The 16617-nt window shown below is 33.5% G+C and overlaps 2 protein-coding genes across 2 annotated transcripts; both read left to right on the forward strand.

The window, feature by feature from the left end:
• Window positions 1-387: 387 nt before the first annotated feature.
• Window positions 388-5100, forward strand: LOC134237370 (uncharacterized). Its single transcript, XM_062719481.1, has 6 exons — window positions 388-669; window positions 1918-2165; window positions 2663-2798; window positions 3298-3564; window positions 4408-4528; window positions 4711-5100. Exons 1-6 carry the CDS (start codon window positions 582-584, stop codon window positions 4841-4843), a joined length of 993 nt encoding a protein of 330 aa, XP_062575465.1. The 5' UTR covers window positions 388-581; the 3' UTR covers window positions 4844-5100.
• A 2016-nt stretch (window positions 5101-7116) lies between these two features.
• LOC134237358 (uncharacterized) lies at window positions 7117-11751 on the forward strand. The gene is made up of 6 exons (XM_062719467.1): window positions 7117-7311; window positions 9204-9424; window positions 9685-9802; window positions 10022-10285; window positions 10690-10777; window positions 11184-11751. The coding sequence occupies exons 1-6, from the start codon at window positions 7152-7154 to the stop codon at window positions 11320-11322; spliced, it is 990 nt and encodes a 329-aa protein (XP_062575451.1). The 5' UTR covers window positions 7117-7151; the 3' UTR covers window positions 11323-11751.
• Window positions 11752-16617: the final 4866 nt, after the last annotated feature.

Below are 16617 nucleotides of genomic sequence, written 5' to 3' on the forward strand. Positions count from 1 at the left end.
CTGTTCCAAATTCTTCCGACAATGGGTTGTATCAGCGTCGGATTTTCAATTTATACATGTAATATCAAAAATCAAATCGACATACTCATCGTGTATAACGCCTTAACGAAAGCAATTTGATGTAATTAATTAAAATATATAAACTTTACTTGAAAAGGCTCATTTCAAAAGAGAGCCCTCCCCCTTCGGCAAAAGATGTAATATGCATCATATATTTATATGATTCTTTTTTTTATTGGTACTGTGAAGAGTTACGAAGGCTTTCATCAAAGAAAATATGTTAATGCATGCGAAACGGTAGAGGAAAAAAATTCAATATTATCGCACGCGCTGCATTTTCCCCTTGTTTCGCCCCATTAGTTAATACCTCTTCAGTAACTATATGTTACAAACCTATCAGTCAGCGAGGTCCACTTTTCGACCCACTGGGTTCTAGAAAGGGTAGAATGAATGAAGGCTACGTGATATCACTCATAGGAATGTTTTGTTTCACAATTTGAGAGGAGAGGGATTTTTGGGAAGTTGGATTAGAGAAAACGCAATATACACGCTGGGTCGCCGGCTGGTGAAGAATTTTAAAGATGGGGCTAATCAGAGAAAAGTACCAGGATTCGCTCTCTAAGTTTGCATTTATGCTCATTGTTTTCTTTTTGGCAACAGCTACCAGAGGTGTGTATAAACAATACATTTTTGTAGTATTATGAAAGTTTTGATTATTAATATCTACAACTTATGTGCTATTTTCTTTAATGAGGTCTTCATACATAATGCACGTACATGTTTTTGAATATTGAATATAAATGCCTCATAATTTACACATGTATGTATAAAGTGTAAATACCTAAGTTTTTAGTATTCAGGCATTATACAAATTTAGTAAAAATACGTTGGAAAATATTTATGTTGTAAAAAAGGCAGACAACGAGAATATGCCGATCGAAAGAGCTTTGGACAATTTATTTAATATTGATTTCACACGAGGCAATTCTTGATAAAGAAAAAAACTATTGAGTTTTCTTCGATACTTCTGCTTACTTAAGATAAAGTTTAAGAGTATTAATTTGTTTCATAATTTTTTGCAGGGTGTTTCAAATTTGTTTTCCTTTATCAAAGTCAGAAACAGATAAAAGAAGAGTAAAAATAAATAAATAAATATAAAATAAAATAATTAAAAAAGGAAAGAAAGAAAAAGTAAGCAACTTTTTGAACAGCAAGTCTTTATTTATCAGTATTACCAGCAGTGAATGAGAAATCTCTATGTGCATTGATTTCTTTTTTTAAAAATTGAAAATTCTTTTTTTTTTAAACTGAAAGCGAAATTCTATTCCTTATAATATTTTAAACAAGTTTTAACACAATGCTACCTTAGGCACGGGAAATTGAAGTACAATATCCAAAGTATACAACACTCATTTCAATAACGATATTTATAGAATCAAAATTTCTTTTAATATAGACACAACAGACGAGTGTATACATAGAGATATTTAAATTGAGTCTGGTATTTATTTTTTTCTTTAGACAACCAATTCGAAACACAAACATTTTAATCCCAAAACATATCAGTATTTAAAGTATTTCAAAGCATATTTTCTGCCGAGATTGGAAAATCCCGAAGACATTCACTCCAATACATGTCCTTTGCTACAATAAAGCATAGATATACACAAGTAAATAAAAAACTAATTACAAATGACGAAATATGCGCACTTTTATGAATAAAACTTCTAAAACTTAGAATCTGAAAATAAATTTTCAAAACATATATTCTTTTATTTCCAAATATTGATGATAAAAAAATTTGATATTAAAAAAAAAGTAGAAGTGAACTTTGCTGCATATTACATAGTTATGTATGCACACAAATGAACTGGAAGATATTAATATCTCTAAAACAAGGCCGGTTTTTATTTTTAGGAGAATGGCTGTTAGTTATCGTGTACATGTTCAGGGACCAGCTGCAAGGCATGATGGGAAGGCAAGGTGTTCAGATGCCCCCCAGCGGTGACTACAATATCACAGATCCCCCGGGACCTCTGCTGGAGACCCTGAAGCTTCAGAATGTCCACTGGTTCGTGTTGATGGCAATATCCACGTCTTTTGTTATGTACTACGGATTGGCATATGGATGGCACTATTACTATTACGTCAATCGAAGACATTTGGTACGAGTCAACGATTTAAAAAAAAAACATTTTGTATGATAGAATACAAAAATATTTGAACTTGATAGAAAACAAAGAAACAAACAAACAATTTGCTATATAAGGATCTATTTCAATTTTTCCTTGTGTAGTTTTTAACATACAAGGCGTATAAAATATTCAAGAAAATGCAAACAAGTTGATAAATAAGTTTATAAAAAGTTCTAAGTTTTTAATTTATCAATTCGCATCATCTCGACCCTTTCCTTCAGACGTCGGAATTCCGCTTGTCGGAAAGTCCCAAAAAGTTGTTTTTCCGCTTGTCGGAAAGGCCGAGAAGTTGTGATTGTGTTGAGTAGATTTTGAATCGGAAACCCTTGGTTAGCGAAGATGACTGAACTTGTGAAATAACCCCCCCCATCCCTCAAAACTTACCGAGGAAAACTTTCTCAAAATGAGCATGAGAGTACAAACAGACTTATTCCCCATGTTAAGAAAGTTGATGATTTGTTTTTAAGGCCAAGGAGTGGAAGTGCCAGCCAGACAAATTTCTGACGCCGGAGAACGAGAGACACGAGATTCTGCTGGGATCCATGAACATGTTGATAGGTTCCGTGTGCTCAGGAATCATCGCCTGTTTCATAATCAATGGAGGTATGATAAGATTGATTGTTTGATTGCATGTTGTTTAACGTCCCTCTCTTCAGATTTTTCATATCCATGGAGACGCCACCACTTGCCGGTGGAGAGCTACAAATTTTGTCCTATTCTCGGCACTTAGGGCCATTGAGCAGCGAGGGATCTTTTTCGTGCCAGCACCTACTGCGACACGGGACCTCGGTTTACACGGTCTCATCCGAAGAACCGGTCTCCACGTCCCACAGTTGGATTCGAACCCGCGATGTAAGGATCGACTCCTTATAATTAGCGACTCGAGAGCAGACGCTCTAAAAACTGCGCAACGCGGGCGACTAAGAAGCTCTTGTCCTATGCATAATTTTTCAAGGGTCTCTGAGAGACATTTTATTCAAATATTTGTGGTCTTCCTTGAATGTTGAAAACTGCAGTTTAGCATTTACTAAGTCTGACTCAGACGTCCATAAAAATGTTTTTATCCCAAACAATTAAATTCACATTTTCTTTCAATTTACAGGATACTGTAAGATGTACTACGATATATCAGAACGAGGCTGGGCGTACTTCATTTCCTCACTGGTGGGATTCTTTATGTACAACGAAACAATGGCGTACTACCTCCACCGTCTCTTTCACAGACCCTGGCTCTATAAAAAGATCCACAAGATGCACCACCGGTACCACCAGCCCACTGCGTGGAGTGCGGTCGCCATGCACCCCGCCGAGTTCCTAATGTATCAGGGCTACCTGGCTGCAACCCCATTTTTAATTCCCATCCATGTCTGTGAGTACCTACGTTGTTGACACTTCAGTTATTCTAAATTTTAGAATCTACGATCACCAACACACATTGTGCATATTTTGGAAAATTAAACTGTTAAAGAAGTCTCTGAAATTCAGAGACATCTATAACTTGACCCTCATGACTAGAACTTTTTAAAAGCAAGCGTAAAATGAATTTTAAGCAGAATTCTACAAGGATTAAATTAACTCCATGCTAATAAATCCATTAAGCGTCTAATGGAATCACAAGAATAAAAAAGTTGGTAACAAGGCCACTTGTCGAATCATTTCATTTGTGTAGTTTTCAGTTCCGTTCTTGTCTGTGTTGCTTCTTTACTGTTCCGTTCTTGTTGCTGTACCCCTGCATGCTGTACAGTTCTGATGTACCCTTATTATTCTTTTACAGTGCCGTTCTTGTTTTTGTTGCTGTACCCCCATTATTCTTTAACAGATTCGTTCATGTTTATGTTGATGTATGTATACCTGATATTACTGTACAGTTTCATTCATGTTTGTGTTATTGTACTGCTACTATTACTTTACAGTTCCGTTCTTGTTGATGTACCCCTGTTATTCTTTCATGTTTGTGTTGCTCTATCCCTATTGTTCTTTTACAGTTCCGTTCATGTTTTTGTTGCTCTATCCCTATTATTCTTTTACAGTTCCGTTCTTGTTTGTGTTGCTCTATCCCTATTATTCTTTTACAGTTCCGTTCTTGTTTGTGTTGCTCTATCCCTATTGTTCTTTTACAGTTCCGTTCTTGTTTTTTGTTGCTCTATCCCTATTGTTCTTTTACAGTTCCGTTCATGTTTTTGGTTGCTCTATCCCTATCATTCTTTTACAGTTCCATTCTTGTTTGTGTTGCTATATTCCTACTATTACGGACTCTGCGACCATTCCGGAATTAAGATGGGAGCCATTTGGCCGTGGCAGCCACACTCATATTTTCACGACAACCACCACAAGTAAGATTACAATTCCATCGCTAGTTTTGACTTGATAGTGGATGTTTACATGTTCATCCTGACATCCTTACTTTACATCAAACTCTCAAACAGTGTCAGATGTCTTCTGGCATACAGTGGTCTACAGTTGCATACATCACAATTAGAGTAGGCCTATTTTTATGCATTCCTATATTTTCCAGGCATTTTCACGTCAACTTCGGCTTCAACACGTACTTTTTTGACTGGTTCCATGACACTCTGAGAAAAGAGGATCGTGTGTACGGGGAGGATAATTTTGGAGGACATGGAAGACAGTCCCTAAAGTCTGAATAGATTTCTATTCCTAGGGAGGCTCTCTTCTCTGGTCATCATACCCCCCCCCCCCCACTTAAAAAAAAATGGCAAGATTGCATGAATGAAAAACAGACTATAGTCAAAAGATAGGCCAAAACAAACTCTTTATCTCATTCATATCAAAGAGAGTGCAATTGTATTTACCTTCATTCATTTCATCAATATTGATTACTGAGAAGATTGTTTATTACAAAGTATGCCGTACGAACTTATCCTGATAAGAAATCTAGGCTAAACAAACATTGGGTATCAGAAATTCATGTCATCAAAGGACACTAACCGATCATCCGATGATAAAATTTTAATCATGCTGTCAGAGACGGAACCGGAAACTTCATTGGGAAGGGGGGTAGCTTATATAAAAATCAGATTTAAATGGGCTTTGCTATTTGTCCTAATATTTATAGTTAAAAGTAAATTGGTGACATTACATGATTCATAATTTCATTGTTTTAAAATTTACTTGAATATTTCTGTACATGAAAAAAGTTGCCAAACTTTGTTCAGAAATCTATGTTTATTGTTTTAATTGTTGTCTTCGAAGATCTATAAATTGTCCACGTATAAATGACAGCTAAATCAATGTCAGAATTGTTTTGCTTGATATGAGTGACATTTTGAGATCTTGTTTAAGTTATACATTAAATTCATTTACATTTTGTATTTTACTGTTGTTCCAAAAATCTATGAACTGTCCACTTATGAATGACAGCTGTAACAATGTCCTAATTGTTTTGCTTGATGTCAGTGGCAGTTGAGATCTTGTTCAATTTATACACTTAATTCATTTTTTTTTTTTTACATGTAATGTTGTATTTTACTGTTGTCCCAAAGATCTATGAATTGTCTACGTATAAATGACAGCTACAACAATATCTGAATTGTTTTGCTTGATGTAGGTGGCATTTTGAGATCATGTTCAATTTATACATTTATTTACATTTTGTTTTTCACTGTATAAGCAATTGTGTTTCTTCTAAATAAAAAATGTATGACGGTGTTGGAATTCTCGTTCCCAGCACCCGATATAAGAAGAAATACATGTATATTGTTTAATACTGTTGTCATCTTAAAACGGTTTATTTACAACAGCGAGGTTGATATTATGTGAATTTTTTTTGTTGTTGTTTGTAATTACAAAATCATTTAATGTTGTTATTATTGTTTACATGATCTTTACTTAATTTTTAAATAATTTGTTTTTATTGCATATTTTCATGTATGCAGAGACTTATATACTTACTGTTAGTATTATTAGGTCCCTGATGTATGGTACTTTTTTTGTTCACAAATGACGGTCTTAGAAATCCCATTCTAGTACTTGATGTGAGAATAAAGTACATACTTGAATTAATTAATGTATGAAACTTACTTTACACAAATGACAGTCTTGGGTATCCCAACCCAATACTTGATGTGAAAGTCAAGAAATACTTATTTGATAACATCAGCATCTTTACCGACATGACGGTATATAAACTAACAAAATGTTTAGTTATTGTACTCGATTTGGTGTGAATGCAAATGTTCAATTTTTTGTTGAGGACTGAATTATTTATATGTTTTACAATTATACAGAAATTATTATGTTTATAAATGACACGACCTAGTCATATTACTATCATTTTATGTCTTTTTGTTGTATGTTGTTCTTTTGTCAACAAGAAAAAAGTTATTGAAATTAAAAAAATGTGGCTTTTTAGTTAAAGTGTTGTATTTTAAAATTTTATTTGGAGAAGTTATGACATTGGCTCAGCGGGCTTAATTATTTAACACCAATGAATATTAAGGTTAATTAACTTTGGATTAGGTCACAATAGACTCTGACAATTAAAAATAAAATATTTTCCACCTCAAAATGCAGTTTTACCTTCATAGCCTTTAATCTTAGTGCTTTGTTATACTTTCTTCATTTTTTATTAATACATAGTATCTAGCATGCAAGTCATTTCATTTACAAAAAACTTCTTTAACCCCCCCCCTCCCTTCCCAAATTAACCTTTCCTCTTAACCTAATAAACTAGTCCCTAAGTTCAAAAGAAAATTATTTAATTAAAAATGTATTCAAGGCCGTGACACTTTATTTACTACAGACTGCTGAAGTCAAGCAGACATTTTTAAAGGACAGAAGTCTTAAAAGATTTGAATGGTTGCTTTCAATGACTCGTTAAAAATATGTCAATAAATCTTTTGTTCGCTGTTTGGATATCGAACGCACTCATCCATTCAATATCAATTAGAGTGACCTCCCTTTGCAGTTGTTTACATTAGCAGCACAGTAGCCGACATGATTTTTCTGCGTCCACCAGAAAGAAAAGCTACTAAAGTTCGACGGAAAAGAAAGAAACCGCCGTCGGAAAATGACGAAGGACTCTTCATGGGCTTCTTACAAACACTGCTTAATCTGGGATTTATCATCCTTGTTTTCACCATTGCATCCTCAAGAGGTAGGATCATATTTATTATCCATACCAGCTGAATGTACGTACATGTATTTTATTGGCCACGGCGCTTTCCTTGAATTATTAATGGGACGTACAGAAGCTAGTTAATTTTTACCCTTTACAAGGAAATCGATGTATGGCACATGCAATGCTGTTTTTAAAAAAAAGTTGGGAGAGGAACAGCTGAATCGCAACAGTCAGTCTGAAGTTTTCCATGTAAGCTGAATACATCAAATGCTTCTGAGTAGTGTTGTACTCAAAACAAATATAACTCGGTAGCTTTCATACATATAAGACTACAGAAAAGAACTACTAACTTGGGTAAAGTATCTGTCTTTCATTTATTTCCAAGGAACTTGTCCATGCAGTAACTGTATACATATTTAGGTCCTCCTTGGTCCAAACTTCGGTGTAGGACAATAATAAAATAAGCATACATGTACGTTTTAAAAACTCGTCAACATCATTAATAATCTTTTAAAACTTTATTCATGTAACAAGTGTAGTTTGATTTTTATTATTCGTTACAATTCAATAACACAAAGAATATTAGATACAATGTATACATGTATGCTGCAATAGAAGGTTTTTGTGGTAATCATTTCCTAAAACCATTACTATCAAAATTCATCCAATCAGATTCAAAATACCAAATTAAATAAGATATTTGGTCACAATTCCTTTTATATCCATTTTCCTTGAAAGAAAAGAACCCACAGGATCATCTGTCACATTTGGATGTTTTAATGACTACTAGATCTGTAGACAATAAGGACCAAATAACAACTAAATTTTATCACAAACGAGCTGACAGCTTTTTCATTGTTAACTTTCCTGATTTATGTAGTAAGATGCTAACACATGCTTAATATGTTAGCACCTCCCAACTTATTCAACATTACTCAAGAGCACGCTTTAAGTACGAACAATTTTTAGACTGGGACAGGTTTCTGACAAATAAGTTGATCTTTCAGGATTTCAACAACCTTGTTTAAAGCAATCATTTCGTAGGTTTTTTTGGTTGATAAATGACCCTGTATACAGAATACATGTAATATTTATCCTATCACATATTTTGGATTATTTCTTGTCGCCTATCAGTTGATGTTAAACCTTTGTATTTTCAGATAAAGAACAAAAATATTTAAGCTAAGACCCCATTTTGGTTCCTGATTTGGGGTGTTTTATAGAATGATCCAACATTTTATCAATAAAATCCTCTTGTTACCTCTGCACAGAATGAGTATTGGTTCTACTGTATGGGATATACAAAGATCACAGGAAAGTCAAAAAATATGTGAATTTCCAAATTTTCACAATTTTATACAATTTTCATCGCTTTTAAGGCACAATTTGTTTTAGAAAACATGGAGCACAAACTTGCCTATCAACCATATTTATATATTCCATATACACTGTACTAGTATGAGATGTGGCTTGTTTAAAAAAAAAATCAGATAGGCAAGTCTGTGCTCTATCCTTTCCGAAGTGAAAAGTTTCTCGAATATGACGAAAGCCCACCAGATATGAGGAAATTCGGAAAAATCTATTTCTGCATCCTTATATGACCTCCGTGAAAGCTTTCAATCAAAATTAGTACTGGCTTGAAAACGAGCATTACAAACTATCACAATTTCATATCAAATAAGGGACCAAATTTGGCCCTAACCATAGCTTGTCCTTTGACTATACGTAATGTTCCGTATGCCCGTTCAATACACATAGGCCTTACGACTGTTGTGACCAGTCAAAAGGTGTCCTATAGGCACAGTAAGGCACATAGTCTAACCTCTGGAATTTCAGGGGCTCTGTGTTCTATGATCTGTTCACAGATTTGTATTTTTTGGTAGATTTTTTTGTGATCGATCAGTTGTCGTTTTCTTTTTTTTCAACAGGAGAATGGATCTTAGACGTTATTCAATATTTCCAAAGCAAAGATAACACAACGTTTTCTATCGACGAATACGTGTATATTCCTAACATCCAGTGGTCCGAGCTCAAACCAAGTCAGAGTTTACCTAAGTTTCTCCTCTACTCGGCGTTTCTCTCAGTTGTCGTGTACAATGTGTTGACTGGTCTATGGTATTGGCTTTTCTATAGTGGTAAACAACAAAAGGTAACTTTATGCCAAAGGAAAATCTAAGTCCATGGCCAATTTTTTTTTCATAACTATGTCGCTCATAAAAATATTTGCAGTCCTTTACATGTACAGATGTATAGAACCCATTATTAAAACTTCAACTAGTAATAAGTGTCATCTATTTTTTGAGAACTTATTTGAGAAAAACTGGTTCGGTCATATAAAAGGAATGGATTCTTATTTATTATTAAGATTTTTTTTCTACGAGAGATTTTAATTTTTTTATCTTTTCACAGGGTTTTGCGGACATTGAAGAAGATTCTACAATATTTAATGACGTTATTCTCAGTTCCTTCAATATTTCACTGGGATCTGTAGTTTGTGCTCTAATATCGTGGTACATTCCGATTAAAAGTATGTACAATGAAGCTAGTATAATACAATATTGTATCGTTCTTCAATCTTTTAAATTAAAGCAGTCATTTCTAGTTTGATGAAACTCCTTCTCTTTAAATCAATACGAGTTGTGCTTGAGTTATGCCCCATATTTGAATCTTGACGCATTTTAAATCTTAATTTCTTTCACATTGATAGGGTCAACTATAGACTTTTTAACTATTTTTTTTTTTACAGCGTATGCCTTCTTGTATTATGATATTTCAAACCGAGGCTGGTTATACTTTTCTGTGTCAGTTCCTGCGCTATTTCTTTACCATGAAATTATGACTTACTATCGACATAGGACTTTCCATTCTTCTGTAATGTATAAAACTATTCATTATTGGCGCCACTGGCCTAAGCAGACGACATGGAGCTTCTGTGTAATCCATCCTGTGGAATTAATTATTTTGGTGATGCAAATCATTCTACCCATTTACCTGTTCCCTGTTCATATTGGTAAGTACAGGTATATCATGGTCTACAACAATAAAATTCATTCTTTAACGAAGTTGAAAGACTTCTTGATTTGCAGCGCCTCATCAAAAGAGTGGTGCCTGTTTTTAAAAAATAAATAAGTAAGCTAACAGTTTGGCTAGAAGACTCGGAATATTGAAAAGTGGAACAAATTAGATATATTTTAACGCGCAAATATCTCCAAATGTCTAAATTGTAGAAGATTAAACAGATATGCATCATTCTAGTTATGAAATTACAAATCGTTTTTTAATTGGTATCAACTGAAGACAATTCTTCGGATTTTCGTCATGATGTTTGGGATCTAACGAGTTTAAGTTATATTTTGTATAAGTTCATATATATTATCATTATTTATATATCATAATTGCATTGTATATTTCCAGCTCTTTATATACTGGTTACAACATATGCCATATACACGGATTTAATGTTTCACTCCAACAAAAATGTCTTTCAACAGATTCATCGAAAGTAAGTAATTTTACCTTCTCTCCTTTCACAAAGCAGGTATCCCAGATGCATTGTTGCAAACTTTCCATATTAAAAAAGTGGATGTCATAAGCATTTATTATAGTTTGCAGCTAACTGTAAAGTTTCACGTTACGTCACGATCTAGTTGACAGCTGCGCTCAAGTTAAATTGTACACGCCTCCTAACCGTAAGCTTTACGACTGGAACTTTCTTCTTATCCCTGATTGGTTGCTCGTACAACAGACTATTTCCGTGTCAATGTTGATAATTTGAGTTGTACAATCACGTGAATTGTTTACGCAGGATGCATCTGACGAAAAGGATCGTGACGTAACGTGAAACTTTACAGTGAGCTCCAAACTATAATATCATTTTATCATATTAAAATGGTTTTTATACTTTGTAGACATAAAAACGTTAATTTTGGAGCGAGCACCATGTTGATGGACTGGGCTTGTGGAACACTGAGACGTGACGTATATGACCAGTCAGTGTTTACTGATCCGGGTACTGTCACCGGGGGAACTAGTAACAAGGAGGACTAGCTAAGTGGCTCCTATTGACTCAATGTGACTTAGTACATATTCAAATGTACTTATATAGATCCTCAGTATTGCTATTATTTGTTGGTTATTTTGTAAAACTATTGATATCGCACTTTTTACTTGACATGTACATTTATTTGGTAAAATTGATGTGTAAACAGTGTAATGTACAAGCATGATGTTGTAAAAGTATGCAGTGGTTGTTGAAAACGAAGAGTTGTATGAATTGAGCATTAAAACTTTATTTATGTGTGTATTTTTATTGATAAATGAAAATCATACAAGCATAATGTGATCCAGAACTGTTACAGTAATTATCATATAGGGCCTCATGTGTCATGTATTTGTAACGTATTGCTGAGAAAGCTATGTTGACTAACATTCGTTTTAGAATGATTTTTTGTTTGTGCATTTTAATTGTGTCTTAGAGATCTCTATGCATTAAATTGAATCTCGTTATCCTAACTTATCTTGTCAAATTGATTTTTTGTCACCGAGTTGCAAAGCTTCATGCAAGCATTCAGATGGATTTAAATCAAGCTGAAAAAGTTTCAAGAGAGATGCGAAAATAATACGTTCATTTTTATTTATTGTGTCCTTGTCACATGTTTTCATTGAACACAAAAATCAAATTTTACCATATATAAAAGATAAACAATCATTAAAAATAAATTAAATTCTGGAGATTCAAATTAAATTTGATGCATCGTTCAAAAAAAATTTACATGAAAATGAAGAGGACTGGAAATATAAAACAAAAATGTTATCAGAATGATGATATATGCTCCAGTTTTGCTGAAAAGAATGACATGAAATGTACATGTATGTAATTTTAACATGAAAAAAATGATTTACTTTTATTAGTAAAACTTTGATATTTGATCTCTTCTTTTACTCCTAACCAATGCAAGGTAACAAAAATTAAAAGCAAAGAAGGGGAACTTTAAAAAAATTTTATTACGATTATTCCGAGATCAAAACCATTAACATTATTCTCCAATAAATCATAAACTTTGTCATGAAAAATTTATGAATCAGAAACACGTATTCAAACCTGAATAATTTTGAAATATTACATTTGACTTGCCAAAAAATTGTTAAATATATATATAGACCACATCGATGTGTCGTCTGTTAATATTTAAACACTGTATATTCTGTAAATTGCACTGAAATGCAGTTCAACAAAATGTTAGTAATCAAACAACTTTTTAAAAGCCAACACTTTATGATTAATGTGATGACTAACCTTTCAATCGTCACCTTCCCTTACTTATGTTAAATTCAGCAATATACCCTTATCACCTGTATATGGGGATTATATTTTTTCCCATTTGATTTGATAGGAAAAGCGAGTTCTACTTAGGAACAATTTCTACAGCAAGGCAAAGCAAAAAACGAGTTGATGAACCATAAATATAAACATTATTATATAAAGTCACCATTTCGTAAGCTCTATGGTCGATACAATGACGCCAGCAAATTCAATTTGTCATTAAGCCAGATTCTGATGGACGTTTTTTTATACTACACCTGTTATTGTGAGGCGATTATTTAAACACTGAATTGTCACCTAATTTCCCCGTTATTTCTCGATTGTGACAAAGAGCATTCTGTCAGTCGGAAGGAAAACGCGGACTTTATTTCTTAAACAACGTACTTGAAGTATTCAAGAAGTGGTGTAAATCAAATTTGAATAGTTAGAAGCGCGAAAGAACTTTTTAGAATTTTTTTTAAATAATGATTTTTTCCAAAATCATAAACATTAAAAGGGCTTACATTTCAACACTTTACACTCGTTTTAGAAATTGTTCATAAGTAGAGTATGCTCTTGCGTATCGAATCGACAGAGATATATAAACGCCGTATGCAGGTGGTGAAGGTTTATTGCTGCATACGTAAGGGAAGTTGACGATAGAAAAGTTATAAAAGTCATCACGTTTATCATAGAACTTGGTTGATAGATTACCATTAACGTCTTTTTCAAGTTAAATATCCAAGTATTAAACAGATGTGTCAGACTCTGTGGTATCTTTTATCTCAAACACACCAGGATATATCGTATCGACTTAGGAATGGAAATTACAATTGTTCATTGACAGTACGTCGTCGATATATGTAAATATTGAGCTGAAGGCCACAGCAACTGTTTTCTTCTTTTTCATGAACAATTTCTAAAACGAGATAAGTTATAAACAAACAAGTTAATATAACATGAATATAAACAGTTTCATATAAAGTCACCATTTCTTAAGCTCTTTGGTTGATATATTGACGTCAGCAAATACAATCTGTCATTAAACCAGATGCTGATGTGCGTTTTTCATACTAATTGTTAGACAATTATTTACAAGGGTGTTCAATAAAAAATGTCCTTGATGCTCGGATAGAAACAAAAACGATTTTAATGATGTAGTCTTAATGATTTCACTTAAATATTCTCTTTTAATTAAAACATATTGCCCGACACATTTTTATCTAATTTCTGATTGTTTTTAGAAAAAAATTCTGAGTATGGCCCTTCATTTACTGGAATATAGCAGATCCTATGATTTCCTGAACTTGTTTCTTTTTTCTGAAAGGTGTTTTTTTTCAAGTTTGGCAAATGAAACAAGTCAAAGGATGAAAGATTTGGCGAATATTGATATGACAAAATATTAGCGTTCTGTTTACCCCCAAACCCCTTTACTCTTCCTAGCGTGTGGGTTTAGACGCTGTTATGAAGAAATGTAATGTAGAGGATTCCTTATTCTGGTTCCATCGTCTTATAAACCTGTCAATTTTTTGGCAAAAATTTTGCTTTTTACACTCCTCCAGAAATTGAATTGCCTCCCTAAATAATAATTTGAACAACAAGACCACTAATATTTGTGAAAATAGCATATAAAACTGTCTTTGCGCTCTTGCAATCCTTAGCTCTTTTCCAGACCTTTGCTGTTTTTGTCAAGTGCATCTTATTGTTAATTTGTTTTGAGGGTATAAGGCAATGGATTCAAGTTTCCTTATCTGTTTGAATTTCAGACAAATGTCGAAAACTACAATTTCTGATTTTTTAAAATAATTGTTTGGATATTCTTACACGCTGTCATTTTCACTCATTATTTAAAACAAAGGGTGAACATTGAGTACCAAGCTTTTATACTGTCAAATGTTTCTTTAAAACAATGTGAACTACTCTCAAAAAGATGCCTATCAAATTTGCTATGTCCATGTGTTGTAAAGTCAATCAAACATCATCAGCTTTAAATTGTTGAATTTTGGCAAACAGTACATTGGTTGTTGCAAGTCCTTGTCGCCAAGGAGGGTACCCATTTTTGATGCCCATTATATCATTTTTGTTCATTGAAATCCATCTGCTTATGTGTCTATGAAAAAGACACTGGTTGCTGTGAATTTCACATACTTTTATGAATATGTCTATAAGATTCTTAACAAGTTTTACAGCAACTTTAAGGAAGCATGAATTTCACTCTGGTTCACTGATTCTCTACCATTCATTTTAATGCAGTGTCTCGAATAGCCCTTGTTTTCCAGCTTCTCACAATGAAACTATGTGATGAAAAGTGGTCATATAAACTGTTATCAATTCATTAAAGATTCAAGCATAAAAGAAAGTCAAGTTTAATGTCATATGATTTCTATTTTGTATGTCATATAGTCCAGGACATTATTTATTAAACAGCCCTCGTACACGCTGAATTTTCGACGAATTTTCCCGTTATTTTCCGATCATGACAAGGAGCACAATGCAGTTGTGACCGGTCGGCAGGGGATGCTCTCTTCTCCATGGCACCTGATCCCACTCTGATGTTTTAGAGGTCCGTATTTGCTCTGCTCCTAAATTGCAACATTAAAGTTGGGATCAGGTGTCAGGGAGGAATAAGCCCCCCCCCGATAAACAGTCACACCCACCGCATGCTCCTTGTCAGGACTGGATAAACGAAAAAAAATCACTAGTCAATTCAGTACGAAAATACACGCATGCTTGCCCAATAATTTGTATGAAAGATACGCCAGTCGACACTCGACCTATTGACAGATTGCATTCTCAAACAAGGACGTATTATCCTCCATAGAATATGCAAAATAATGACTTCAAAAGAAATTTCTACACTATCTTGCAGATGCAAAAAGTGTTAATTGTACCCCAACACACGTTAAAGCACTCCGAAGTGCTTAGTGTAAAAGAAAGTCGTATACTAGTATTTGGAGGAAGTGGAACATATTTTGCAATGAACATATTACTGTGGAATCATTTTTTAATCGTGGGTGTCAATGTTCGTGGGTAAGCAAAATTTTACTTGTTTGTTGTGACGTAATTTTGTGGGTTACTCATTTGTACGGTAAATTCAATGAATTTATATGCTAGTATTTAATGCACGAACGTTCAAGAACATTAATGACTCCACAGTCTTAAGTTTATCTATTTCAATAAGGAGCTGAATATACACTGTACATTTTTTAAAAAAGAGTTTTTGTGTCTAAACTTTGGTACACTTGACATTAAGACAGCAACATTTGAAAAAAAAGAAACAACCTTTAACTCATCTGAAAAGACCAAGAACAGCACTTACCGTCTATTGATTTAACTTAAACAATTGCATGTGAGCACAAGTCAAAGTTGTTGCTTCTACAGTGCTTAGAATACATTTCAATTTGCAATTTGCAAGCTTTTAGAAGGATATATTACTTTTGACTTTTACAAAGCTTTTCAAGGTACATGTATTTCATAATTTGAAATTTGCAAGCTTTTAGAAAATATATTAGTTTTAACTTTTACAAAGCCTTTCAAGATACATTGTATTTCTTTTTCTTTAGTTTTTTTAAATACACAGACACTATGAGGGTTGAAAAGATAATGAAAAAACGCGCACACTTTTCTTGGAAAAAATAACCTTTCAGACTTACCAATATGTTGTTGCCTTTAACCTGTACAGGTAAGGTACATAAGAAAATAGTCATCGAGAAAAGTCTTATGTTTAATGCAATCAAAATATAAAATAGTTACGTTGTTGCATTGGACAAATACTTTACCAGTTGAACACCATGCTATATTCCCCTTTGAGAATAAAACATGGTATGTCTGGTAAAGCATTTGCTATGCAACAGCGAATATCATTGCACCAAACATGCACAAGATGGGGTTCGGAATAATTTACTTTACTTATTTTTAAATTAAAGGGTATTTAAATCCAAAGTATCCTTGTTAATTTCATAATTCCTTTGACTTAACAACTACTGAAGCATATAAAACTTCCCTGTTTCAGTGTATTCTGGTGAAGAGAGTGCCAAATT

Source organism: Saccostrea cucullata, unplaced genomic scaffold, assembly GCF_032062105.1.
Source record: "Saccostrea cucullata isolate Sc308-1 unplaced genomic scaffold, CSIRO_AGI_Scuc_v1 ctg235, whole genome shotgun sequence".
NCBI lineage: Eukaryota > Metazoa > Mollusca > Bivalvia > Ostreida > Ostreidae > Saccostrea > Saccostrea cuccullata.

Bases quoted from the DNA above. Each gene is read 5' to 3' on its own strand.
- LOC134237370 (XM_062719481.1), top strand. From the start codon at position 582: ATGGGGCTAATCAGAGAAAAGTACCAGGATTCGCTCTCTAAGTTTGCA. The intron at 670-1,917 runs GTGTGTATAAAC...TTTTATTTTTAG, and splicing joins TTTGGCAACAGCTACCAGAG to GAGAATGGCTGTTAGTTATC. The intron at 2,799-3,297 runs GTATGATAAGAT...TTCAATTTACAG, and splicing joins CTGTTTCATAATCAATGGAG to GATACTGTAAGATGTACTAC.
- LOC134237358 (XM_062719467.1), top strand. From the start codon at position 7,152: ATGATTTTTCTGCGTCCACCAGAAAGAAAAGCTACTAAAGTTCGACGG. The intron at 7,312-9,203 runs GTAGGATCATAT...TTTTTTCAACAG, and splicing joins CACCATTGCATCCTCAAGAG to GAGAATGGATCTTAGACGTT. The intron at 9,803-10,021 runs GTATGTACAATG...TTTTTTTTACAG, and splicing joins GTGGTACATTCCGATTAAAA to CGTATGCCTTCTTGTATTAT.